At 46.5% G+C, this 25,326-nt stretch overlaps 11 protein-coding genes across 11 annotated transcripts; 5 read left to right on the top strand and 6 right to left on the bottom strand.

The window, feature by feature from the left end:
- Positions 1-253: 253 nt before the first annotated feature.
- PSV08DRAFT_187142 (uncharacterized protein) lies at positions 254-1,384 on the top strand (the record flags this gene model as incomplete). The annotated part of the gene is made up of 1 exon (XM_014221574.1): positions 254-1,384. One exon carries the CDS (start codon positions 254-256, stop codon positions 1,382-1,384), a length of 1,131 nt encoding a protein of 376 aa, XP_014077049.1.
- Positions 1,385-1,748: 364 nt separating this feature from the next.
- PSV08DRAFT_354925 (uncharacterized protein) lies at positions 1,749-2,719 on the bottom strand (the record flags this gene model as incomplete). The annotated part of the gene is made up of 2 exons (XM_014221575.2): positions 1,749-2,255; positions 2,309-2,719. The coding sequence occupies 2 exons, from the start codon at positions 2,717-2,719 to the stop codon at positions 1,749-1,751; spliced, it is 918 nt and encodes a 305-aa protein (XP_014077050.2).
- Positions 2,720-4,872: 2,153 nt separating this feature from the next.
- Positions 4,873-6,023, bottom strand: PSV08DRAFT_186625 (uncharacterized protein; the record flags this gene model as incomplete). The annotated part of the gene is made up of 2 exons (XM_014221576.1): positions 4,873-5,932; positions 5,980-6,023. The coding sequence occupies 2 exons, from the start codon at positions 6,021-6,023 to the stop codon at positions 4,873-4,875; spliced, it is 1,104 nt and encodes a 367-aa protein (XP_014077051.1).
- Positions 6,024-6,746: 723 nt separating this feature from the next.
- On the top strand, positions 6,747-7,307 carry PSV08DRAFT_354923 (uncharacterized protein; the record flags this gene model as incomplete). The annotated part of the gene is made up of 2 exons (XM_066092885.1): positions 6,747-6,802; positions 6,887-7,307. 2 exons carry the CDS (start codon positions 6,747-6,749, stop codon positions 7,305-7,307), a joined length of 477 nt encoding a protein of 158 aa, XP_065948265.1.
- Positions 7,308-9,475: 2,168 nt separating this feature from the next.
- PSV08DRAFT_186369 (uncharacterized protein) lies at positions 9,476-11,531 on the bottom strand (the record flags this gene model as incomplete). The annotated part of the gene is made up of 2 exons (XM_014221579.2): positions 9,476-10,190; positions 11,329-11,531. The coding sequence occupies 2 exons, from the start codon at positions 11,529-11,531 to the stop codon at positions 9,476-9,478; spliced, it is 918 nt and encodes a 305-aa protein (XP_014077054.2).
- A 912-nt stretch (positions 11,532-12,443) lies between these two features.
- On the top strand, positions 12,444-13,194 carry PSV08DRAFT_186849 (uncharacterized protein; the record flags this gene model as incomplete). The annotated part of the gene is made up of 2 exons (XM_014221581.1): positions 12,444-12,581; positions 12,637-13,194. 2 exons carry the CDS (start codon positions 12,444-12,446, stop codon positions 13,192-13,194), a joined length of 696 nt encoding a protein of 231 aa, XP_014077056.1.
- A 2,011-nt stretch (positions 13,195-15,205) lies between these two features.
- On the bottom strand, positions 15,206-16,277 carry PSV08DRAFT_186929 (uncharacterized protein; the record flags this gene model as incomplete). The annotated part of the gene is made up of 2 exons (XM_014221582.2): positions 15,206-15,693; positions 15,746-16,277. 2 exons carry the CDS (start codon positions 16,275-16,277, stop codon positions 15,206-15,208), a joined length of 1,020 nt encoding a protein of 339 aa, XP_014077057.2.
- An 809-nt stretch (positions 16,278-17,086) lies between these two features.
- On the bottom strand, positions 17,087-18,061 carry PSV08DRAFT_250511 (uncharacterized protein; the record flags this gene model as incomplete). The annotated part of the gene is made up of 2 exons (XM_066092404.1): positions 17,087-17,588; positions 17,889-18,061. 2 exons carry the CDS (start codon positions 18,059-18,061, stop codon positions 17,087-17,089), a joined length of 675 nt encoding a protein of 224 aa, XP_065948264.1.
- Positions 18,062-18,528: 467 nt separating this feature from the next.
- Positions 18,529-21,089, bottom strand: PSV08DRAFT_354919 (uncharacterized protein; the record flags this gene model as incomplete). The annotated part of the gene is made up of 3 exons (XM_014221583.1): positions 18,529-20,322; positions 20,370-20,641; positions 20,699-21,089. The coding sequence occupies 3 exons, from the start codon at positions 21,087-21,089 to the stop codon at positions 18,529-18,531; spliced, it is 2,457 nt and encodes an 818-aa protein (XP_014077058.1).
- A 209-nt stretch (positions 21,090-21,298) lies between these two features.
- On the top strand, positions 21,299-22,256 carry PSV08DRAFT_186534 (uncharacterized protein; the record flags this gene model as incomplete). Its single annotated transcript, XM_014221584.1, has 4 exons — positions 21,299-21,643; positions 21,689-21,797; positions 21,845-22,009; positions 22,222-22,256. 4 exons carry the CDS (start codon positions 21,299-21,301, stop codon positions 22,254-22,256), a joined length of 654 nt encoding a protein of 217 aa, XP_014077059.1.
- Positions 22,257-23,105: 849 nt separating this feature from the next.
- PSV08DRAFT_187173 (uncharacterized protein) lies at positions 23,106-24,502 on the top strand (the record flags this gene model as incomplete). Its single annotated transcript, XM_014221585.1, has 3 exons — positions 23,106-23,323; positions 23,366-23,619; positions 23,673-24,502. The coding sequence occupies 3 exons, from the start codon at positions 23,106-23,108 to the stop codon at positions 24,500-24,502; spliced, it is 1,302 nt and encodes a 433-aa protein (XP_014077060.1).
- Between the last annotated feature and the right edge of the window lie 824 nt (positions 24,503-25,326).

The following is a 25,326-nucleotide window of genomic DNA, read 5'->3' as shown; positions in this document are numbered from 1 at the left end:
GATGCGTAGAATGTGCACATCGTCTGACATACTGCATTGTCAAGAATGCACTATTTCTGGCTCCCAATGACCTCGATGCTCATCCGGTAATTGGGCAAACACCTACGCTGATAATGGCCGTGATACAAGGGCTGTGGGCACACTGCGCTCACTAATAAGCCACTACCCCTTCGTCAGCTTTCTCACCTGCTGACCGTAGATATTTAATCGTCATTTCCATTCTAGCAGTCCACTGCCGAGACTAATACTCAATATGCGGCTGACACAAGTTGCCTCGCTTGGAATTGCGTGCAGAATATTTGCTAGCACGCTTGCACATGTGAAACTAGTTAGCCCCGTGCCTTACGGCATTTCCACGCTCAATAATGCTCCACTAGATGGCACAGGTAGTGATTTCCCATGCAAGCTTCGACCGGGCGTGTACGATGTGACGCAGATGAACAGTTGGACGGCTGGTGAAGCGCAAAAAATCCGCTTTGTGGGCTCTGCAGTTCATGGGGGTGGATCCTGCCAATTCTCGTTGTCTGAAGATCTGCAGCCCACCAAGGACAGCCAGTGGAAGGTAATACATAGCGTGGTTGGGGGGTGTCCAGCTACCGCAGAGGGGAATTTGTTAGGAGGTCCTGCGAGCCCCATCCCGGACACATTTGAGGTCGTGCTCCCAAAAGAGCTGCCCAGTGGTACCTATACTTTTGCTTGGACCTGGTTCAACAAGAAAGGCAACCGCGAAATTTACATGAACTGTGCTCCAATTAGCGTCCGCGGCGGAGGAACCGACCCTGGATTTCTGGCGTCCCTTCCCGACATGTTTGTCGCTAACTTACCAAGCTCAGCGTGTTCAACCATTGAGAACTTTGACTTCGCGTTCCCAGATCCTGGAAGCGCTGTACAGACCGGGAGTCAGGCACGACCTACCACGGGGCTTCTCGGTTCCGGGTGTGCTTCCATGACTGCGTTCGGTGGCGAGCTGCAGACGCCTCGCCCAGCAGATGCATTATCTAACAACTCGCCCAGCCAGGCAAGCGCGCTCACAGTTTTGCACGAACAGCCGACGTATTCAGCTTCTGAGACCGCATCTCTGAACTGGTTCAGCCGTGCACCAGTTAAAGCTCTCGCTGCTGGAGGGATGCCAGCTTCCGAAGCCAAGGCTTTCGTTGCTCAAGCTACCCAGGCGTTGGCTTCCCAAGGGTCAACGCCACCCACAGATGTACCAGAAAGCCTACCAGCTGCATCTCAGACCTGCATTCCATGTAGTCCAGCGAACGAGGTCGTGTGTATAGGCAGCTACCATTACGGCCTTTGCGATCACGGCTGCGCGCGTTCCCAGTTACTAGCACCAGGAACGGTCTGTGCAGATGGGCAGATCTTGAAGCGTATGTTGTGAGAGGTAGTTATTGCTCAGTAATCCCTATGCAACATGCATCTCATTCATGTCTGTCTTTGTTTTCTTTCTGCGATGCATATGTATGAACGCAGGCGGTGTATCGAGAGGATTGAATGTAGCGGAACGATCATGAGACGATACGGAGGAAAACGAGCGAAAATATATGAGATACGCATTGAGGTACTATATTCCTACAATAGAATGGTTTTTCATTACATGTTCTAGTTACTTCCGAAAACGAATGAAACGAGATGGACATACAGTTTGACTACTCCGCAATGTTTTATGCTTAGCCCGATAGAAATAGGTCATAACTAGCTACAAAATTTGTTGCCAAGTGATCTAGGACGACCAATGTTTTTGCCTAAAGTTTTGGTGGACTAGGGTTGTTTTGCACCGACCTGTACACAGGGCTCTGCACTGGTGCTCCGCCGAGCTCGACGGGAACTTCGTTTACTTGCTTACCGGTCTGGCCGTGTAATATAACAGGTGTTTGGTGACCCACACGAGCCTTACGGATGAGGAAGAAGAGGAGACCTGCACACAAAGTGAGAAAGACAACCACACCAACTGTGATGCCAGCGATGGCAGCCGTAGAGAGCTTCGGGGAAGGTTTGTTGACAGATACGAGTTCTGCCTGTGAGCTAGCCGTCGGTGAAGAGACAAAAGTTGAAGAGGCTTCGTTGGGCACGGGATCGCCAGGTGCTAGTTGGTAGTCGGCCCTAGCTGCGGCCAGTTGCTGGTCATGGAGCGTCTGAGTGGCGTTTGGATTGATGACGCCAATCATTTGCTTCCCTTTGCACGAATCTGGGGCGGCGCAGTAATAAAAGATCGGTTCCGTGCTGTTGATTGTCAAATTCCAGTGGGTAATCTGCTTTGTCAGTCGACAACGTCACATCATTTGAATCGTGTGCGACTGCTCACATCGTTGTGTGTTTTGACCCATTGCGTCCCTGACCAGAATCCGATTCGATCTTTTCCAGTATATTCGTAGGGTACACAAGCGCTTCCAAACTCGGCCCGAGCCACAGAATGGTCTGGTGGGTAGAACTCGAATGTGACGACGTCTCCGACAGATACATTGGTCAGCTCTGCAGGTTCGAAGTGGAAGCCGCCTGCGCCGGCTTTGACTGTATGGTACCGCACTTCAGTGGCGCTCGTTTGTGTGTTAACAGTAGAGGTCGGAGAAACGATGATCGAAGTTGTGGCCGTTGATGTGGTCGAAGATGTTGCGCTCGTGCTGCTATCAGTCGTCATTTGTACAGGTCCTTGTGCCAAAGCAGTGACTACCATAAGGGTGAGTGTTGTCGTCCGACCAGTTCTTGTTAACATCATTGTGCGGGCTGTAATTTTTCGTGGTGCGATCAGAGTCGATAGTACACTGGAATTTTGGAGGAAAACGGAGACTAACAATGGCTACACACTTCACATGGACACTTAGGCACCGGAATGTTCTGAAAATGCCAAGCAACTATCAGAGATCATTTACATGCTCATTTGAGTTCATGTGATGCTTAGCTAGGATTTGATCACCGGCAATAGACGAAATCGAGGCGCATTAGATAGCATCGCCGTGTCAGTTCAGCCAGCTCCTTTACCATGACGTAAAACGAAGGTAAAGACATGACCCTGCCAAAGGATCTAGCATGTATCCTCCTAAAAGAACACATATGTACGCGTTTGGGAGGCAGGCAAGGTCTGCATCCTGTACGGTCTGCTTACTGTTTGTAATGGCTTATGGTCACTTGCATCGTGCTGACAGTTTGCATGTGGAATAGTTTTGGACAATCTCTGTAGTGCATGCTCTTCTTTCTGACTGCCTACTTTGGTTATTATCTCTGAGAATATACTCGAAGATCACAAATTCTCACCGAAAGCGTCTGACTTGGAAAGCAGTTCTCTAGGATAATGGCACTGCCAAATATAGTTATGTAGACTCGGCAGCCGTATAACCGATAGCCCAGCCTGGCCAATAAATTACGCATTTTCCGTACAGTTTCGCGTCACCTACTACGAATTAGTGCCAGGGCTGATCTTGTGAATCCCGGTGCCCTCGCCTGCCACTACGATGTTCACGACGTTGTTATTCAGTTAGGGGTCGTGCAAAAAGAGTCCCACGCCAAATCCAGTCCGCTGTTCATTGAAAATGTTATGTAATGATTCCTCGCTACTAACTTAGATCTCGTGGATGGACAGAGAAGGTGGGGGCCGTGTGAAATGACATCAGTGCAATGGAGAAGGGAAAGTATCCATTTTTGAGACCACGCACACAGAAACAGACTAGAGCAACAGGACCAGGGTAGGAACGATCTGAGTACTGTGAAGAGCTTCTATGTTTGAGAAAGCCGCCGCGATTTCAGAAAAATATCTCTTGATTGATGCATATTGATTTTTCTGCTTACTCACGGTCCTTACGATGATGTCGTGAACTCTGCAAAAAATCATTTGTAAAGTCTATACCTCAAAGAAAAGTTCCGGTACGGGAGGACAACGAGATACTTCGAGCAAGTGTTACTCTCCCTAACTACTCCTAGTAGTTACATATATTGATATTAAACCGAGTACCAGAGTGTCTTACTAGCACCGCTAAGTAAAAGCTTTTTGTAGCTTACAACAATCTACTCTCTTATTACTATATGCAAGATGTATGTACACACAAAGTGAAATTGGCTCAAAGTCGACATACCTTGCTGATCCTCTCTTGGGGGTGCTTTTCCTGACACGAGGGATGAACATTATATCATTTTCCCCTGATTTCCGCCATTTAGGTGTGTGTATACGTCTGCATCCTTCTTGCACGGCACACATGAAGGTTTTAATCGGCATTCCGTAACTAGTCTTTTGAATTATTCAATTACAGTATTGCGGTTGCTGTAACCCCTGAAACATATCGGCGGCAACACCGTTGTTCCTTGCCTCGTTCTAGATTGTAGGTCTCACTATTCCGCTTGGCTACTGCGCCCTGAAGGTTGAACAGTATCTTGTCGCCGACCGTAATATTGGTCATTGCGAGGGATAGGGCGCTAACGCAAGTGAAGCGCACCTTTATCTGTCCCTGTGCATGGCGGAGTCTCAGGCTAGGCTCGGCAGGAATGATAGCCATTTCACCATGAAAATTGCTCTGATATATCCTGATTGCACATCCGGACGAATTTCTGCAATTGCTATGTGATCCATCTGTTGTAGGCTATGCAGACATACACTAGTGCAGGACGAGCACTGTTAAGTCTGGGTATGTACGGACGTCTTGATCATATGAAATATACTGCGTATATCATTTAAAATGCCTATGATGATGACGTCGAAAAGTACTCATGGGATTTTTGGTGTATAGGCGTCATCACAATACCGGATTGTGGCTAGTTTAGGCAGTGTTAACTAGCTGCGCTCTATGGAGACTGTTTTCCTTTCACCATTTTCAGATGGCGAAGGGTCGATGGTGCTAGCTCATGGAGCTGATGACATGCCGAGCCTATCCGTCAAAACGTCTACAATACGTATAGCCACCGGTCCGCGGGTACGAAATCTTCTTCTTCGATCCGTTCAAAAGAGACCCCTTCGTTCCCGTCGTATAAACCAGTGCTACCATAGGGCCCTTTGCTGCTGAAGACCGTAGCGGGAGACCAACTGTCTTTGGAGAGCTTCTGCAGCCTAGAAAAATCGCCAAGCACCTTGTGAAGCCCGGGCTCAAATATATAGCCAGCGAAGAAGAATTCTATATAGAGACTATCCTGCCTTTTATAGCAGGAACAATGCTTTATCAAGAGACGAGCTCGATCAAGCAGCACTCGAAGAGCTTCCATGGTGTTCAACGTCCAGCGGCTGTTTGCATGCTCGCAAATGTGGACTGCACGCACTTGGAGAATACCAGAAATCTCGCAAAACCCGCTAGTGAAGAAATCGGCACAGATTGACGGCAGCGACACGGATAGAGTTTGCGATCGAGAGAGTTTTCGAAACACCGCACAGTAGTGCTGGCCGCTGCTATTGGGAGAGCCAGGATGTGAATGCCAAAATCCATCCTGCGATCGAAGGCTGTGCTCTATGATACGAAGCGTTGCGGGAGCTGCCTCGGCCATTGCCACCACGCTGTCTATGGTGGCAGAGGAATTACAGGTCAGATGAAACTCTTTGAGCCTTGTAGCAGTGCTGGCGATCCCGGCGACATCGCTGTCTGTGACAGGCATAAAGGTCGTGTTGCCGAAGATCTTCAGGCGATGCAGGTAACCAAAGTCTACTGAAAACAGGAGATTGAGGTCAATCCAGTTTGTTGGATCGGCCAGTTGTTGGGTCGTGGGCTCGACACATTGCAACTCCAGGGATTCCAGTCGCACTCTGCGACCTGTTGGCAACACTTGCCACGAATCATGGATCAAGTAGCGGATAGTCGTCCATGGACACGACAACGAAGTCAGGTTGTCGCATTCTTTTAGTGTTTCGTAGACGAGTGAGACCGTCTCAGCGGTATAGAAGCCATGGACACATACACGCCTGATTGCCGACCCAAATCTAGGAAACTCTCTGCAAATGCGACAGGTCAAACCATCGCTACATAGTCAGCGCATTCGGCTCTCAGGCAGCATGTGCGCACTTACCTCCACACTTCCCCAGTTCTTGAGGAAAACCTCGCGTAGCGCATAGTCCAAGGCCCAGTCATGCCACGTTTGGCACACTAACCGTAGTACAGAACTCACGTCCCACCTTAGCTGATCCAACAGAAGAAGTCCTCTCACATAGCGCTAGCAGTGCGATAGAGACAGGAGCATAGGTGCACCTGATATCCCATAGGTGAATCTAGGGCTGTCTCATATGTTGGCCTCTGTGACCTCCTCTAGGATTTGGCCAAGAATCTCAAATGGCAATCTTTGGATACTTACTCATCATCTGCGGCTGCTTGGATTGCTGCATGAAGGTAATATGAACAGGTAGATGGAAATATCAATTCAGGGTCGACAAGACACGACCTGTATGCCGTGACCCGCTGCAAGAGGATGCTGAGTGTTCCAATGCAGGTGTCTCAGCCGGAGCGATATTTCCTTACATTAGCTGAAATTTGCTGCCTACTGCCGCATCCTGGTTCTAGCAATCACCAACGACCTCTGCTTGCTCATGGTTTGTATACATCGAAGCGATGGCATGACCCGACGGGCCATGTAGAAAAAGTAATGAGGGCGGTGAATGGCTGATAGTGTGAGCATTTGCAGAATGCTGAGATCGAGGTCGAGGCTAGTCGTAGACAAGATGCCAAGAGAAAGCACGTAGGGCCAGATTCTTTCGTGAGCCCAATGACATAAAGTGCCGGGCTGCGTGATGACACTAACACAGAGTGGTTTGTCTCGAGCCGCCTTCTTCCTCGCCAAACATGTACTCAAAGGCCCTCGTCCATATATATTGGGCTGTGGGCATTAGCGGGCACATGTAGGTATCTTCATTTGCTTGTGTGCCGTCTATGGCAAGGCAGAAGTTGTGATGCCGCTACCCCATATGCTAACGGCTGACCAGGTCACTTTGGTATCCTGGACCGCTCGGAGGCGCCAAAAAGGCCAACGCGATGTCTACGTACGTGAATCGCGAGCTCAACTTCCCTCTAGGATGCTGTGACAAGGACGGCCAGGCTACCTTGCCAAACCCAGGCGTCTGTCGGGGCCACCTTGACCTGTTCGACAAGCAGGAGCCGCAAGTGGTGCGACAAGCCGGCCAGGATGCTTACTTCCAGCTTTCCGACCATACGTACACAGCGGGCGCGCCGGGCTCCACACCCTACGGAGGCAGCTGCCAGGTAGGCTTCTCTCTAGATCGCACCAATATCTTCACAGCCTTCGAGCAGAATGAACCGCTTCTAAACAATTTGCAGTGCTGCGTCGCTTGTCACGAACATATCTCACTTTACAGCTTGCCGATGAAACATTTTCTCTGCAGGTAGTAATGCGATGACGTTTACTTTGCAGCCCATGCTTAGAACTAATCTCATTAATGTTTACTACATATATGTATTACTATAAATGATCAGTTGACCTTTAGAGAAACGGCTTATCAATGTAACTATATATGTATTGACAACCATAAGCATTGAAATGTATAATAACATACATAGTAAGCATGGCAACATTACTGTACATCGATACTTAGTTTGATCTTTTGCACCTCTTCCAAATATATATGCTGTAGAGTTTATCTCCCACACATCACCCAATTTCGAGTGAGTAAAAACGCCAGGAGCCTAATCCAGACGTGCCTCTTCTAGAGACGCGTATTTTATAATTATTATGGATTTAGAGGAATCTATCGCCGATATTCGGGATGCAATCAAGCAATGCACTGACTCTGATTTGGGATGGATCATTCGTAATCTTGGACCAAAAGATCTCCTTGCGGTATATCTTATTACGGATAATGTTGACGTTCAACGCAACCTTTTAACCCAGGGTCCTGTCAAGTCTGTATCGAATATGTTAGACATACTGTCTTATCATGAGAAAGCAGAGGTCCTCAAATACATGTGCAACGAACGACGATTGGGGGTGGTGGGGACATGGTGCAAGGAAAAAAAGAGTAAAGAACTACAAAGATTAGATAAGTGGCAACTTCAAGAAGATAATGCGTGGCGATGGGGACTTGCAGACACGCGCGTGTGGACACACGGCATGGATAAAAGACTTCCGGGTCATTATCCCGTAAATATGAACCGATGCGCGATGTGTAAGCAAATCTACTCAAATTGGGATAGTATTAGTATTCTGGATTGTAGGAAGCATAGTTATTGTGAAAGCTGCGACAAAGATCAGAGCCATTGCCAAAGCTGTGACATCCAGTAACATAGGCATTGCATGTGTGTTAGTAGCTATATTACCTAGTTAATGAGTTAGTTCTGTAATCAACTGAATTAAGTTACACTATTAATGCTTCGTTAGGACAGCCTTCAAACAAAATGTCTGCAATATTGAACGTCTCGCTAGTCTTTTCCGCAAGGCGGCTTGTCCCCTCCTTATTGTTTGACCCCTATCCAAACGCGACTTTGCATCCTTATAACATATTTGGATGTCTGCATAAGCAGTGCAACCGCGAAATATGGTTGCCCTAGGGTTTGGTATTGCTCAGTCATCGAGACTGCGAATGCCGGGAGTTTCACCATGCAGAGCAGGAAACACGAGGCAAACCCCGGTGTGAAAAGGGCAAAAGTTAGTAATTTACCTAAGTACTTAAAGAACTAATTATTGAATTATGAACTATGTCAAAGATAGATGCAACCGCAATCAGAGATACAGAAAGCTGGCACGTATCTAAAGACCTAGTTTCCATGATAATGTGATATGGTGATTATTGCGTTAGTTGTTCGATAAAGTGTGCTAACTAATTGAAAATTTGGTGTTTATAAATTTGGCTCGCGCCAGCTGAGGGTTGCGCTTATTTACGTAGAGCCGTTCGTCCCCAAGTGACTTACTGGTAACCCCAAGTGCACTTGCTTGAGAGGACTGCGCGCCCGCATTACACAACGCAGAGCGCCAGAACCAGCTGCCCACTTGTGCGCATCTTGATGTGATGCGCAAAGCTGTTGCTAGATAATTAGTTATAACACGTCATCCATCTTTGAGACGATTTTGACTTTTTTGATTTGCACGCCGCACTGCACTTCGATAGTGAATATTAATAATCATGTACAAGGATCGCACAGAACATTGTAAGGGGCTGCGCTCTGGGGAGCAATCGCGAGGTGTACAAGAGGTTGCAGTCGATAGAGAGCTAAGCTTCGAAGCTACCTTGCTATCTACTTATGTAATTAGTAAATGTAGCCTCTAAGTCCCTACTCACCACATCCTTGTATGCCAACTATATGTAATAGATACTGGATTGTCATACTAAGCCTATTACCGATCCAACAGTGCACATAACAACCTACGGAAAAGCCGGTTCCTTCTATCCTTTTCTCAGAGAACAGCAGAAATGCGCAAAACGTGGCAAGAACTACTACCACCAAGATTGGAATTCTGGAAGCAAGACTATAATAGTGTACTAGAGCAATCAGAAGATTGCATCGTCTTCGAGTCCCAGGCCATCCTCTATCACCTGGCGCACAGGCTCGAAAACCCCATCTCAATGCTGGCTACGCAGCAGCGCTGCCAACTGTAGCATCTCTTCTATTGAGCCTTTTTCTGCGAGTACTGTTTCTTGGAGTCTTAGTACTCTTTCTTGGACTCTCAGTAGGCATGATTCGAGGGCATCAGTAAAGGCACTGCGAGTGTCTCCAGACGGCTCAGGTATCATCATGGGCCCATTTGTACGCGCAGCATTTGCAAAATGTCCAGAATTTCCGTTACTGTTAGAAATTGCAGAGTAGATTGAACGAGAGACACTTGTCTGGCACATATCTTCAAAGTTGTAGCAGCCATAGGGCTCGCGATATGTTGGCGTCCAAGCCGGCTGATAGCCTGAGAACCCCGGCCAATAGGTAGCTACTGGCGGCCCACTTGGAGGTTGTGCATGGCTCTGTGGCTGGTGGTTGTATGTTTTATGACGGTCGTACACCTGACTAGAGAACGGGTCCTGGTAGAATCTGGCTGAGGTGCGCTCAAAATATGTAGAGCTTGTAAAAGTCGTGCTGGAGTCGAGGGAAAAGGACAATGGTGTGCGGCTTTGTGGCGCTGACACAAACCGCTGCGGTGTGCAGCTTTGTGGCGCAAAAGTGCAATCCAAGCTTAAGATGGGTTTACTGGGCTTTGTAGGCGACGTTCTGGCTCTCTTTCTGCTGGGAGAGCTCATTGGCTCTAGCATGCGCTTTCTTGGGTTTTCTTTGATGTCCATTTGTAAACTGACAGATGTGTTTTCTGCTTCCTGAGATGCATGCGGGCTGCAGACCAGGGATCATATGTAGGGAATCTTACCCACTGTGCTCGCAGAAAACAGTCATCACTCAAGATGAGAGAGCGTGTGTCTCTCTGCTTACGAATATGGAAAAAGAGTAAGACATAAGCTATGATGCATTTCGCGTGTAGAACATTTGTCTTGTACACAAAATGCCTCCACATCGTGTACAATCTTATTTATGCTGCTCAGGTTTACTCAAACAGTGCCCGGACAGCGTCCGATTAAAGGTCGTCGATTGCCATTCGTGCTCACCGTCCCTAAATGGTACTAGGGAATTACTTCGTGCGGTTCAAGCATGAGAACCAATCTGATGTTGTGTTTCAGCAGCTCCGGCTATGGTAACCATGGTTGGGCAATGATATGTAACTATACGATAAAGTCACGTCTATTAACAATTTTTTCTTACCTTGAATGCTGTGGATCCTATTGTTACATACACAACCCAGAATGTTGATAAGAAAGGCCTTTAGCTTAACTAATTAGTTGATTGTCATTCAAAACTACGAACTTTGAATCTTCTGGCGGTTTGTTCCAGCCTTCTTGGATCGCTTGCCTCCTTTCCGTTGTGTGGTCACAGGGATATGATACGTTTTCCTCGCCAGGGACGCAATCTCATGCTCCGCTCTCAAATATCTTCTCGACACATCTCTTTCATGTGTTTCTCGGGCCTGCATTGACCCTGTCTCTCTTCTGCTGCGGAGTACTAAATCCCTCGGCGATACCCAGATTTCTTTTTCATTTGCGGCTTCGCTAGACAATTGCAACAGCACAGCGTGGCTGCGTGGAGTAGAGAAACATATTGCTCGCATGCTCTCCGCTGTAAGTGGTGCTGTAGCTGTCGTTGAAAGGTCACCATTTGTAGCGCTGAAGTTTTCACTCATGCCGAGATGTGCAGGGGAAGTACACAAAGTTTGGTGTTGATTGTATTCCGTCCTAGCGACTGAGAGACATAACTCATCAGCTGGGTAGCGTTAACTTGTGCAATTCGTATGTACGGTAAGGGGGACATACCTGCTGTAGTGGAAGTGGAATACAAAAAAGGTGAGCTACTCAAATGTTCCGTTCGTGTTTCAGGCGCGTACTTGCGTTGTAGCACTGGCTCCCAATCCACTGTCGCCCCATATAGATCGGGATATAAGGTATCGGAGCCCATGAGGGTACTGTCGAAATATTGTTCAAACTCGATGGCTTGAACATAGTCATCGACGTATGCCTCAGCGTTAGCCGTGAGGCAACTGTCGTCTTGAAGTGGCCATATTATGTCTATATCAGCAGTGGCTTCCATTGGCGTTTTGCAATGAAGTTTTCTCAAAAGCGATGGCTCTTTCATTGCGTTTGCTTCCCACCTGAAGAGACTTTGAGGTTATACGTAGCGACTAGTTATTGCTAGTCAGCGAACCTGATGTTCGTTGGTTACAAATCCCATCAGATGCTCCGTGCCACATAGTAGCGAGAAATGTGATTGCTTGGACGCGAAGCAACACACACCAGCGTGAGCACACCTTAACGATCTCTGGGGTGCCTGCTTATTGCGTGCCTTGTTTGTACTTGCAAGACACCTAGTTTCGTACACCGGAATTATGCTGACGCGAGCGACTTGATATGGATCATGTACATATAGTTATCGGTTGTCATATTCTACACTACCACCAATGTAGGGGAAAAGTATCCCAGTGATGGTAGCTTGAGAGTTCATTGACAAAGAAAGTAAGTAGAGTGCTTGGAATTCAAGACCAAACCTTTGTGTTTGCTTTGTATGTACAGCCGTTAGCGATTGCGGCTTCACTTCTGCATGTAGCATTCCATCGAACCAGTCATCGTTAAATCAGCGACTGACCAATGACATCAGCCGCTCTACAGCAGACATCTAGCGCTAAGCCATATTTGGAGGGTAAGACTGTTCTAAATCTTTGCATGTAGGGGTAAAGCCGCGATCGCTAACGGCTGTACATACCGTTATGTTTGAAATTGATACATAGAGAATGCATGCTGTACTGATCAAACTATGATGATGTGCAACGACTGCAAGCATATCAACACTCGGGCGACTACGATAGTCTCAAGGCCATAGTGTGAGCACGATAAGTAAGCATGCTGACAAGGCCATATGAGATAGATAGAAGAATTCCCTAGGTCACTGACAGTTCGCATATTGAGGACAACGTTGCCAAGCTATTGACACGGCACTTCCTGCGCCATGTCATTTAGGGTTTGTATTCGCAACTGGCGCATCCTTCTTAGAATAGCCCTTGTTTTACTGGCCTTCTTACTTTGCCTTTTCTGCGTACTAGCAGGCATCCGCCCGAACTGGTTTAGTGAACTTTACCTCGTCCGCGTAAGCTCACTTTTGGACGCAGCTGCATAGTGTAATATCGTTAACCGTGTACCAGATAACTGCATTCCACGATGCGCTTGAGAATCTCGTTCACACGATTCCTGTTTTCGATGAAGTGTTAGATGCAGGACTAGACAAAATTCTCGAGAAGACAGATGTGCCTCGTGCGATTTCAATCTACGCCGCAAGCTACTGCAGCTTGAGCTCTGAAGTAGAAGGAGAAGCTACGAGCGACTGCTTTGTACACAAGTCGACATTCTTTGACGTAGCCGCCGGCTTACGTGTATACATCGCCATTTTGTATCTGCTAGGGGCTACTTCGTCTGTGGCTAGCCTGGTTTTTCTATCGCGGCTGTTGTGGAAAGACAACCCACGCTACAGAAACTGGGCTGCTCTATTTACATTGGTCGCGATGGGAGCGGCGCTATTTGCTTCTTTGATCACTAGTATGCTTGCGTGCGCCGTGTACATGATCTTTTCTGGCAATCTTCCTAAGTCTCTCCTCTCCGTAACAGTCAGCCCTAGCTTCCTTGTCTCTACATGGGTGGCCGTCGCATGCTTGACGCTGGTGTTGTCCACGATACTGCCTCGAACCTTGTCTCAAATTGATTGATTCAGCAATTATTAACCCCAGTTTTGGTAGCTTTGCATCATCTTGACCATATGGCTAGCCTCGTACCCATTCCTCTTCTTTCTTGCTATAGCGTTTGGAATTATTAGTCATTTAGCCAGTTAGCCAACTACTTAATGTCTCTCCCGCATATAGAAATATGGAAAGATATTCCCGTAGCTCATACACAGCATAGAAATCCACTAACTAGTTCATTGATTTACTAGCCATATTTGATGAGCCAAAAGCGTAATTGCATGTCCAAAAAAGCAAAGCACAGGCAAAGACAGACTCAAAAAACTCCAAAGTTGATTTCGTTGTTTTCCTAATGCCCTAGTTACCCGTCCTCTTTGGTGCCGCAGCGGCCTACCTGCCTAAGAGTTATTGCCTCACTCATTTCTCCATCCATCACCACGACTAACACCAAGCACTTCATTTCACTCAGCAGTGACATTGCCTCCACATAGAAGACAAGTAAGCTTCTCATGATTCCCTTCCGATACACTGCCAAGCAAGCTGCCAAGCAAGTATACCGGCGGGTTGTTTCCTGCTTGGTGTTGCGCCCACTTTACAGCACAATCACGGTGAAAAACGTGATTGCAACGAAGTTTCATGCAATACTCCTATGGTTTCATCTCTTCTTGACAATGTATGCAAAGTCCCTTTATCGACAGGCTGGCGGCGGTCTCTACTTGGAAAATATCTTCCTTTGCTATCTTTTGAACTCCAAGGTTGTAAGTTCTGTGATTCCTGATGAGACCTCTCGGTTTGCTGGCTCGAATGTCAAGCAGCCTCTCAACATGATGGAGGCTCTTTCTGAGTCTCTACTCCTGTAAAAATGCTGGTAGCATTGAAAAAATGCCTCACAAAGCAAACGATAGCCGAATATTGGCTTCCATTCCGTAACCAGCTTCCTTGAAAGAACTTCGGAGGTCAGTACACGCTTGATCGCTGACGTCAATGTCCGATTTGTTGTGGATGTTCAACCGATTTGCCAGATGCAGTTTGGGATTGGCTCCGAGTGGTACCAGTAATGCGGACGCTTATCAAAGCGTGGGTAGATTTGGGATGATGGTACGAGGGTGGAAAGTGCTTGACAAAGGAAAGACACGGCGATGAGGGCGCAGTTGTAATTATATCGCTTCGATACTGGATGTGGTCAGTGTATGTACGTAGCTGCCAAGGCTCTTGGCGCATCCTGTTCAGCAAAACATAGGTACCTACGTATGGCCGAGCTCAGGAGACACATCTTCCCTATTACTCATTCCAAAGATCTGTCTCCCTACTTGCGGCGCTGCGTGCCCTAAGAGCCTAATGGATCTGCTCGTTATATTTGCCGCTAACCACTTCTTATAACTAAGGAAATTTAGTCACTGCAGTTTGCGTACAAGGGACGCAAAGATGACTCTTTCAGTCCCTGCGCAATACTTTATATATTGATAATAAGGGCCTTGGCGTGACTAGTGGCTTGTGGATGTCACGTAGCCCGTGACGGTGGCTTCAACAGTGGCCAGGGCCAATCGCCTTGTGCCATCTCCGTCTTATCAATCCAACGTTCCTTTGAGTATCTTAATGTGTAATTGAGAGGCGAGAAACATGAAAGAAGACGTACGCGGACAGCTGAGAGGAGCCTTAGACTAAAGGAGTAACAGTGAATGATTTATGAGGGCTCTCGAAGTGCGATAGGTTGACGCAACCACTGCTGGTCTGCTAAAGGTGGTTCAGGGTCAATATTGTATTGTGATTTTTCATAATTAACTAACTACGAGATTTGTTGCAATATTCTTGGTCACTCCTCAGTGCACTCTCCACTATGTCTATAGCAGGCGCAGGTATAACACAGGTCGTGGTAGCTGCTTTCAACCTTGTAATTGCTTTCAAGATAACGACTCAGTGTAATAAATTAACAGTTTGAAGAACAGAGATGATAACAAGATGCGATGTGAGTATCATTCGGTCCTCTGAGTTCATAGTTCCTTCGTTTCAACTTAGGACAAACACGCTGATAGGTATTTTACCTATGGCTGCATATTCCATCTTCTTTATCTTCCCCTTCACGAACACACTGTAAACACAGTCCATTGACCCAGTCTTGAGCCTCTTTAGCTCTCTCTGAAATTAGACTCAAGGTCCTCAGCAGGGGACAATAGCTACCTCCTTCACAAGCGTGTTTTACACTTTCCCTAGCGCTCGTGAATCGCAGCGAGATTTGGGAAACAGAGGAAGCCGCAAAGTAGCCAACAGTAGGCCATAGCTCTACGGCACGCAAGACATCAAAATACTGAGCCACTCTCGTCTGCCCTGTACAGTAAACCGCTAAAAGCTGAGTGTTTTGACATGGATGGCACCGCTTTGCCTCGCCCGGAAGGTTCCGCCCACATTCGGTACAAAGAAGCTTCCAGGTGTTATAGCATCTAGAATCGTCACGTATTATACGTTCCATGCATTGCAAGACGGCTTCGAGCTCGTTCAAAACTCGTTGTATCCTCTTCTTTATGGAGTCTAACCGGTTCTTGTTAGTGCATGTCCATGTTAAGCACCCTTTCACACTCACTAGTCACACTTATAGGCAAGATTGATAACAGTGCTTCTTCCTTCCATTTTACAGGGAACATCAAGTTCAGCTGTAAGACGGCTGCTCTGGAAATATCTCTGAATTCCCTGCGGTCGCCAAACATGTAGGCAGCTAGTACCTGGAAACCGAACGCAGTAGCATCGCTGCTAATTCCACTCACATTGCGGAACCACGTGATTACCCAAGGCCCCAAAGACCTAGTCAAGTCATACTTGTCGCAGTGGAGTGCAACCTGTGCCAGTCTTTCAGAGGTCATTTCGTGGTCTGTGCTATTGCCTTGAAAATGGAGGACCCGGAGGATCAGTTCCATTACATCCGGTTCGTCGTCCCCTAGTTCAATCACGGGTAGTTCTTCTGATATTAGCCTTTGTCCCTCGCGGAATGAGGTGCTGAGCATCTTTGTAAAGACTGGAGAAGCAAGACGGAGCACGTTCGTGGAAACTCGGAGATCCCTCTTAGCCTCACTACACAGGCCTGAAAGCCTCAAAATGATCTGACCGACAGGATCCATTATGGTCTCTTGGTGGTTAGAAGTTCCGGTAGCAACTGTTGAGTCTTCTTCCTATAGGAGTCAACACCTTTCGACAGTAATCGTGGTAGGGCATACCTTGTTCATGGTTGTTTCTGCAGCTTGCATTGTCGTAAGTGGCATTAAGAAGAAGGCTGCTTCTACGTTTTTAAGAGCACGTGATTATAATTGTGGTGCAGAAAAAAGCGCCTTTTGTTCGAAGTAGGAGCTAGAGCGTTGAAAGATATTGAAACGATGCTTTTGCGTGTAACACTGTGGCTGGGGGACGTTGGCTGTATTAGGCATAATGAATGCTTTCTAGAAAGCTGTGTACGGTACGTTGCGACGCTTACCACATGACTAGTCATAGATATCATCACGGTGAAAGCTGGGGCGTAATCATATCTCGCACATTCTGCGAGTGATGTATGGGGAGTTTGTAGCCTTGAGTCATGTGCTCTAGCTACCTATCAGCATTATACTAATTAATCCTAGGTTGAAAGAACAAGGCAAGGCCCCATTCACGCTCCTTGGAGATCATCACGGTCAAAGCCATTGTGTATCCTGATACCGGTCAGGTGTTTGAAGCTTCTCACGATCAGGTAGTAAGGAGAGTCGTGACTAAGGGTTAGCAACGCAGGTCATTTGTCACGAACCATCGCAGCTTTAGCATCGAATATGACTTGTTTTGATGTCATTCAAGCTAGCTAAGAGTCTTACACCAAAGAAAACGTGTAGGTCGCAGTCTTCTGTTGAACACCGATGGGTCCAATCTTCCCGAAAAATCCGATTCTTTCAATATCTCTCTCTGTTCAAATCTCTTTCATATAACTACTTTCTTGGCTATTTGATTCGGCTACAGTTTTCTTCTCTATCACTCCCTCAGAGCATTGACTGACCCAATCAGCCAGTTTTTGCGCGGCCGCTTCTAGCATGATTTCGTTGGTGGCGTCGTCTGTCTTGTTGCTTGTAGTGTCATGCCTGGGAACAATGAACGGAAAATGAAAGGCGACGTCCGGGCGTTTCAGCGCATCGTGCTCGGATTCAATTTCGTGATCATCTCTTGCAGGTACCCGGAAACTAATACAGATATGGGAATTATGAAACTCACTAGAGGCTTCGGCGGAAGTGAAAAGGCCGTGCAATGGGTATTCTATGATTTTATGTCCATGATCAGGATACTCTCGAACCCAGAGCCCTTGAAAGAACAAATCTGAGACAGACGGATCTTTTTTTTCTGACTCTATAGGATTATAATTATACGATGTGATATAATTGGTGGGCTCATAAGGCCCATGGAAATTCCATATAAATCTAGCGATGTTCAGCTGATTGCAACAGGAAGGGATATGGAAGCAGCTCTGCATACATTTCACAACGATTTTCTTCCTCAACAGGTTCTTCCAAATGCCTGATCAGCGCTTCTCTTACATTTCGAGAACCGAAATGTGTACTGTAGGATGAAGGGACCCGGGCCAAGCAATTGGAATTTCTTTGGATAAGATTAATAACCTGACGACATTCCTCTATACTTTTTTTGCCGCGGCTAAGAAGGACAGCCAGCGGACGATTTTGAGTTAGCGACAACTATCGAACCGCGTTACCTCGACATACCTTTTATCACCACTGACGCAAATAAGAGAAAAAACCTGCCATGGTTGCGGAGTTTCTTTGCGTTGGCTGATTTCAGCTGTTTTCTTGAGTAAACGGTCAAGCAGATGAAGAAAGTCCTTCCATGACACGCTTCCTTTGATGATAAGGAGATTCCTGTTCTGTGGTATGTCCATGTCTTGCTTCTGAGCGCCTTTAGTATTACATGAACGGACTCTTCATGGCTCAATGGTACTAACTACTCTAATACCTGTTTACTTTGCCCTGCAAATTGCTCAACTATATAGCTTCGCACTGCTTACGGTGGGTATAACATGCTCATCAGTCATCATTTTCCTCGAGACGAAAGCTTGACAAAAATCTACGCCTACCTTGAAAGCTGATTCTGAGATCTTTTGAGTTGTAGCCATATATTTGGGGAGTGCTGTTGCGTCATACGTGTTCCACAGATCAGCCTTTGCGTGCATGGGAGTGCAAAATCAAGATTTGACGCCACATATTTTTGGTTGATACTTTTTCGTCAAGTAATAGAATCTCAAATCTTGCAAACATTCTTGATTTTTCTCTTAATTGACCGCGGTGACTGATAGATATCACGTACGTATACTGTCTATTGTGGTCCAGCATTCTCTAATTACATTCTTTACTCTGCTTTTCCCAGGCAATTAGAATCCACCCAGACTATTAGTAGGTCATAACGTTCTATAGCTGCATATAGCTGTTTCCCATTGTTTGCAATCATATCGCTTTGTTTTCCCTTGTAGAAGAACCTTGAGTACTTGTCCTCCTTATCTTGGCTCGCAGCAAATCGTTCTGTTGCCTCTTTTGTGCGTGGGACACGAAGGAATAATTTACTGTCATACAATGACATATAACAGACGCATTTGAGCGGTCTCTTACGAGGATTGACAGCCTGGGGCTTGTGCGTCGCTACACTGGCGGAGAGGCTCTGTCTGAGGTTGCTAGTTGAGTGTCTCGATACGGCCATGTGAGATTGCGGTCCGCCATGATTTGATTTTTTCCACTCCTCTATTAGTTGCAAATAGGGTTCTGCTATCTCAAGGTGATGGTGTATTTTTAGGTCAGATTTGTTGAGCAACCGAGCACTGTCTGTCTGAGAGATCGAAGATGTCTCATCGATGTATACACTAGTAGGGCTCGGCGTAGAATGTGACGCATTTGCAGTATGAGTTTCGTAATTTGGGTCTCCCACAGAGTACAGTTCATGCTCGCAAAAATGGAATCGCCGCTTTACAGGTCTTTGTTTATTCCTCTCTTCGTCAAAGGCGCCGAACTCAAGATGTGATGCCGAGCGCTTGGTAGTCGACGTATGAGTCGAACTGGCTGACGAAGGCTCACCACTAACCAGCGAAGCCGCTAAAGACTCTACCGGATCTTTGGGTGTCTGCGCATGGGTTTTTCGCACATAACTTGGATTCAGAATGGGTGGACTCGATGTACATGTTGGAAAGTCGTGAGTGTGGTCGACCCCCGACGAGTAACCACTGATCAGATTGAAGTCCAAGGGTGTGGGGCGCGCTGCAGTACAGAAAGAGTCTATAGTCGTGGCTGGTGAGCCTGAGGAAGGCGTCCTTACTGGTTCGGCAGACCTTCTTTCGAACAAGAATACTCGGACGATGTGCATGGCCATGAACGATGGTGTCAAGAAAGCGGTGGAAAGACGGCTATCGTTGATTCGATCGTAGGACAAATCCCTCGTAGCCATCGGCTCTTTGAAAAGAGATTGGCCGTGTCTTTTTTTCTTGTCTACTTCAATCTCTGGCAACTTACCTGCTGGCACTGGAGTCGATGTGACACTCTCGTTCGTCACCAAGTTATGCAAGGGCCCCTTGTCGGCACTGCAGCAAAGGTTGAGTTCTTCCTCCACAAGATTTCTTATATTTGATCTGGTGATGGAACCTTTGGTGGTAGAATACTTAGTACAGATCGCGTCTAGAAAGACGCGCTGGTAACAATGTCTGATTGACGACTGTCTTTCTTCGTAGCTTGTCTTAGGAAGGTTGTGTTCACCAGAGATTCTATCAAGTTCCCTCCCAATAATATCGCAGATCCGTTTCCTTAATGTATCCTCGTTATCTCTTCTCATACCAAGCACCAAATCATTCAACGGTTGGCGCACACCGACTTGTAGCAAGCGCACATCTTTCGCAAAAGTCTCCAACGTCAGAATTGGGCCTTGCTGGTATATTGCGGATTCGACTCGATGTCGCAGTCGAGGTTCTTTGAGTAGAGGAAATAGTTGCCCCTTTTTAAATTTTTCTGCCACTTCTTTATGGTCCTTCTTGGAGAAGGCAGGTGCTAGAGATTGCAGTATCTGAACGGACTCGAAGTCTACACATTGCAATATCCTAGATTTAAATTTCAGTGTGATCTCGCTCCATTGGTCGACAATAGCCCAAATGTAGTTTTCGGCTTCCTGTTCCCAGTTGGCACTAGCCAAGAATAGAGCGGTTGAGTACGTACCTCGTGACAGAAAGACTTGCGCACGTCACTTAGGTACGTGAATGTTCGCTTGTTCCACAGAATGGGAAGCCGACTCAATTCGCGAAAAGCCTCTCTTATGCCTTGTATCTGGCTAACGTTACGTGCTTCCTTATAGATGTTCTCTTTAATTTGTGACTTTCCTGACGGGCGTGTCGCACTCCGTCCCCGTCTTGGAGGCTCAAAAAAACTGAGTACGACTTTCTGTCTCCAGTCAAAGGCCAAACTTTGACTAAATGAGCTGTCTGGATCACCTGTGCATCAGCAATAATTCAGTCTGTTGCCTTGGTTCGTTTTCTTGGTGGCCATACCATACTCGAAAAAGTCGACGACCCACCATCGCTCTTCGGTGTCGAGACGACGGAACATCTCCTTCAATTTTGCAGCGCCAGACGAGCGAGCTGCCAGTAACCGTGCCACACTTTCTATGGTTATGTGGATGTCAGCATCTCTGAACCAAAGCCTAGGGAGATTGTGGCCGTCGAGTTGTTCCCACTCGATGATCTCCCCAGTTTCCCATTGAGACTTCTGGATTTCAGCTTTGAGACGGCTTCCAGGGAGCCATGGCATACATGCTCCCCGCTTGAATTGGCTCTGTATTTCCTTCCGCTCATTGTCATATAGATAACGGTGGTGGGGATCAATCTCCTTGATTTGAGACAAGAAGATAATACCTGACCCAAGATATTTAGACTGTAGCATTGTTTTCTGCTAATAATATTGAGGGTATTGCTGGCTTTTTGAACATCGACACCATATGGATGTGGCTTTCCTGTCGGAAAGCGCTCACACGCTGACATGTTGACCTCGTCAGCAGCTCCAAATTTGGTACAACTACATAGGAATACCATGCAGCTGGCGATGTCCTGTAAAATCGCCTTCTGAGGTGTATTTCCAACCATATTTTCATAATGTCTGCTTTGTTTGGAGCCAAGTTTCCGTATCAACCAAGAAATAACAGTCAAACCACAAATACAATTGCTCCCTTTGAGAAAATTAGCCGAACGATTGGTAACGTCGACATGTTGATCGAATTCAACCCGAATACTACCTACAAATTGGAAAAGGCTATCGAACCCATTGTTGCAGAGAGACTTACAAAGCTTGGAAAGGTGAACGAAATTTTCACCTTTGAAATATACGACCACCCAAGCATCATCAGCGATTTCTCAGATGCAGCCAGCTTAAAAGACGTTTTAAATCTGAAGAAATATTGCAAGTTCACTCTTAAGCATTGCAAGATACTTATGACTGATGTAGGCACGCTATGCTATCTGATTATACGCCGCTGATAATTGCAGGTAATCGCCGGCATCTCGGCTCTTCATGAGGTTGGCTTGCAGAGAAATAAATTCTCTTTGGAAGATGTTCTTCTGGTGTGGCAAAGAGACATATTCTACTTCCAGATTGGTATGGTCAAGAGAAACTTTGTTTGGCGAGAGGGCTAACAACCAAAGCTGGTATCGAAAACTGCACATGTATCGACGGCGAGCCTACGAATGATCTAGAACTGAAATCTTTTCGTGACATTATTCTTTATGTCAAGAACGTACTAGAGAATGAAGAAAGGTTCTGGGTTGAAAACCTAGAAAGGAGTCTAGACGGACGCGAGGCACTCGACAGTGCTGCGTTAAAAGAAGCAAAAAAATGTGTTAGCGAAAAAATACTCTTGAGTGAACGTAAACTGCTTGAAAGATACATGCGGGCTGTTCGGGTCTTAGTCCCTCTAGTTGGCGAACTGAAACCTGACAAGCATGTTCAACTACTTAGTCAACTTAGCCCGTTTCTTCATTAGATGACGTCATATAATTCTAACAGTGATTCATCATTCCAGAGATGGAAAATGCGAGGAACAGTGTGCCAGGCTAATGGAAAGATCAGGAATTTGGTTCCCCTGACGTTAGTTACATAGAATCTATGAAGCTTATTTAATTAAATAGTTACATGTGCCAAATTCATAGGGATTACTACTCACTGGCGCCTTCAAGTCTACTATTGCCTCCAAAGCCTTGTTTTAGGAACCTCCCAAGTTTTTGATCGGGTTTAGGTTGCGATACGCTCTCATGCACTCGCAGCTTCCGCTTTGCGCACAGACGCCAATTGTCATCCAATGTATGTAGGACACGAACCCGCTTAGCGTACCCTTATTCAAAAAGACTTAAGCTACATCAACATAATGCATTGATTGGGATGAGAGTTTCGAAGCGGATGCATCGCTGACAAAAACCAGTTAATACTACTTGGGCAAGACTACCATTGAGCGACAGAGGCTTAGCGTGGGATAAGAGCTTGCCCGCTCACAGAAAGCAACTGCATGAGTGTAGTTACATACGTAATTACACATGATGCTCGGTGTAAGCATCGAGATACTTAACTAGTTAGGTATCGTATTGCTCCTTGGTACATACATATAAAGGACTAGTTCGAGATTGTTCTCGGCAATCAACACCATGACAGAGTGTCCAGAATACTTCATAATGCATATTATAATCCGTCAGCAGCTTGGCCTCAGGCTGATGACCATAGATTACATAGATTGAGTATCCTGATGGCAGCCCCAGTGCCATAAGCCGCCATATCCTCTCTTCCAGAATTCACTTTGAAGCGTGCAAAATCATTTTGATCAAGGCCATGATCTTCCATCGCCTACCATTGGGTAATTTGCGCGCGATTTTGCCGCTTGTGTGGCCTGAGCCATCCCGTGGCTTACTCACACGTATGCTGTTTTGGTGTCTTTGTTTTGTAGCATTTGTCGCCTTCATGCTCTCCTGTGTGGTATCTGCCTCAGCTGCACGTCTCTCTATCCGATTTTGGTCTGCTATTTGCGCAGTACTGGCTACAACAGCTGTGCAAAAGCTCAGCTTGTTGCAACTTGTATTGATTCTCTTACAAAGGAAGCACTCTATCTGTGCAAACGTTGTAGAATTTCTCCTAGGGTGAATTTGTCCCAACACCGTGGACTAGAGCCATGTTAACAGAGCTAGCGATTGGGCACATAGTGTTCTGGCACTAGTGGCGGCTTGGACCGGTCAGAGCAAGATCGTGCCTGCATCTCTTGTGGGCGCTATCGCCGTGAATCATCTCGTTCTTATTGGAGTGTGCTTCGTCAACGGTGTTCAAAACAACAACGAAACCAGATACCCATTTATGATGGCAGCAATACATGCTCGGTTATTACCCGCCGTTTTGGCTACATTAGTTTGCGCTGGCTCTGCTAACGCGTGGCCAGGAGGTAAGAACTCACTATACATGTCACTCGAATTGGGCACTTATGTTTACTCACAGTATCTGACGAACGTATATTGAGAGTGTATTGCGTCACGTCGGCAATACTTCTGCTCGTCTTTGCAGTTCATATCATTCACGTTTGTACATTGAATTCTTGGATTGTGCAGGCCGCGGATCCTCTGCTCAGGCTTAGTGACTGCAATAATCGTGACCACTATGCATCAAGAGTTAGCGAAAAGACCGATGCCGCAGGAGTGTCTCAGCTTCGGCATGAAAGGCAAAAGTGGCTGTATGATTGCGGGGCAGATCCAGAAATGCCTGGGTCAAATCATGGTCAACACCAATTTTGGGATACCGTTCTGGTGATCGCACTACTGTTGGTATCATGTGGTGCAAGCTTTGGCTCTTGTGTTCAGTTGCTCAGCTCACTGGCGCCTGATGGAATAGCTAGTTTTCAATCATCGTTGCACGTGGGCTACGTTTTTTTTCCAATCTCGACTTGTGCTGCTGGGGTAGTTGCAGTGCAGCTGCATGGCAATCAGCGTAGGTCTGGTTGGTGTTCCGACTCGATCTTGTATAGTGCCGTCATTTCAGTCTTTCGGCTAATTTGTTTCGTCTTGCCCACTTTCGTTCTCACCAGGTGGGCTACTGCTTCTCTGGAGAGCATTGAGTTTCTGTACGGATACCAAGTCGGGCTACTGGCCATCGCCGTACTTGTCCCCGTGTACGCTATGCAGAACGATGCAGACAACTGGTACGTTACCAGTGACCTAGCTATGTTCCAGCTAATTTGTTTCCAGGCCTACAGGAATAGTTCTGCTTTCGTTTTACGTAATCTATATGCTCTATGTCTGGTAGATTCTAGGGCCGATGACGTGAACAAATGATATGTTTAGAAAGCCAAGTTTTGCAGTAGGGTTGAATTCGTTTGTTTTAATGCAAAGAAGACTGAGCATGCATGTAGGCAACAGCCTACGGTTATGGAGTTTTCACCCCCCACAAATACCCTTCACGCTGCATTTATTAACCAAAGTATCTGGCTGTTTACAGCCTCGCTGTTTCTACTCAGCTAAATAGCTGCAATCTCTGGTCGCAACCTTGACAGGAGCAATGAATTTGGGTACCAGCTCTTTCTAGCTTGGCGCTCTCTCAAAGTCCCTGGCATACGTAATCACCCACAACACTTGACTTGATAAATTCTTGTGCTTTTACTACACGGTGCTCTCCCCCGTAGATACCAAAATATGATCTCTTGATATTTCTCACAAGTCGTATCATGATCATATAAATGGAAAACATTCTAGTTAACTAACTTAGTTAACTGGATGATTGATTAGTTAGAGAAATAAATTTTGATTTATGCAAGGGTTTCATTAACTACTTTAGCAAGTGGCTTCAATTATGTACAGTGATTAGCGATTGGGGCTTCACCCCTACAAGCAGCTTTTTAAGAGTTTCGTCGTCATAACACTGAAGATTGGCCAATCACGTTGATTGATTTGCAGCTGACTGCTCGCACTATGGCATGTACGGAAGGTGGGGCTGTTCAAAATCATTACGCAGCTGCGTGGAAGGGTGAAGCCGCAATCGCTGATCACTGTAACCAAGGCCATCGATGAATTCAAACTCACTAGATATGCTTTGATCACTAAGTGCTCGCAAACCAGAATGTCCATTCGTCATGTGAAGATATTTGTCTCTTCGATCGCAA

The sequence above is a fragment of the Bipolaris maydis genome (assembly GCF_028858645.1).
Source record: "Bipolaris maydis strain C4 unplaced genomic scaffold PSV08scaffold_13, whole genome shotgun sequence".
Taxonomy (NCBI): Eukaryota; Fungi; Ascomycota; class Dothideomycetes; order Pleosporales; family Pleosporaceae; genus Bipolaris; species Bipolaris maydis.
The sequence above is the reverse complement of the archived record's forward strand: the minus strand, read 5'-3'. Positions and strand labels throughout refer to the sequence as shown.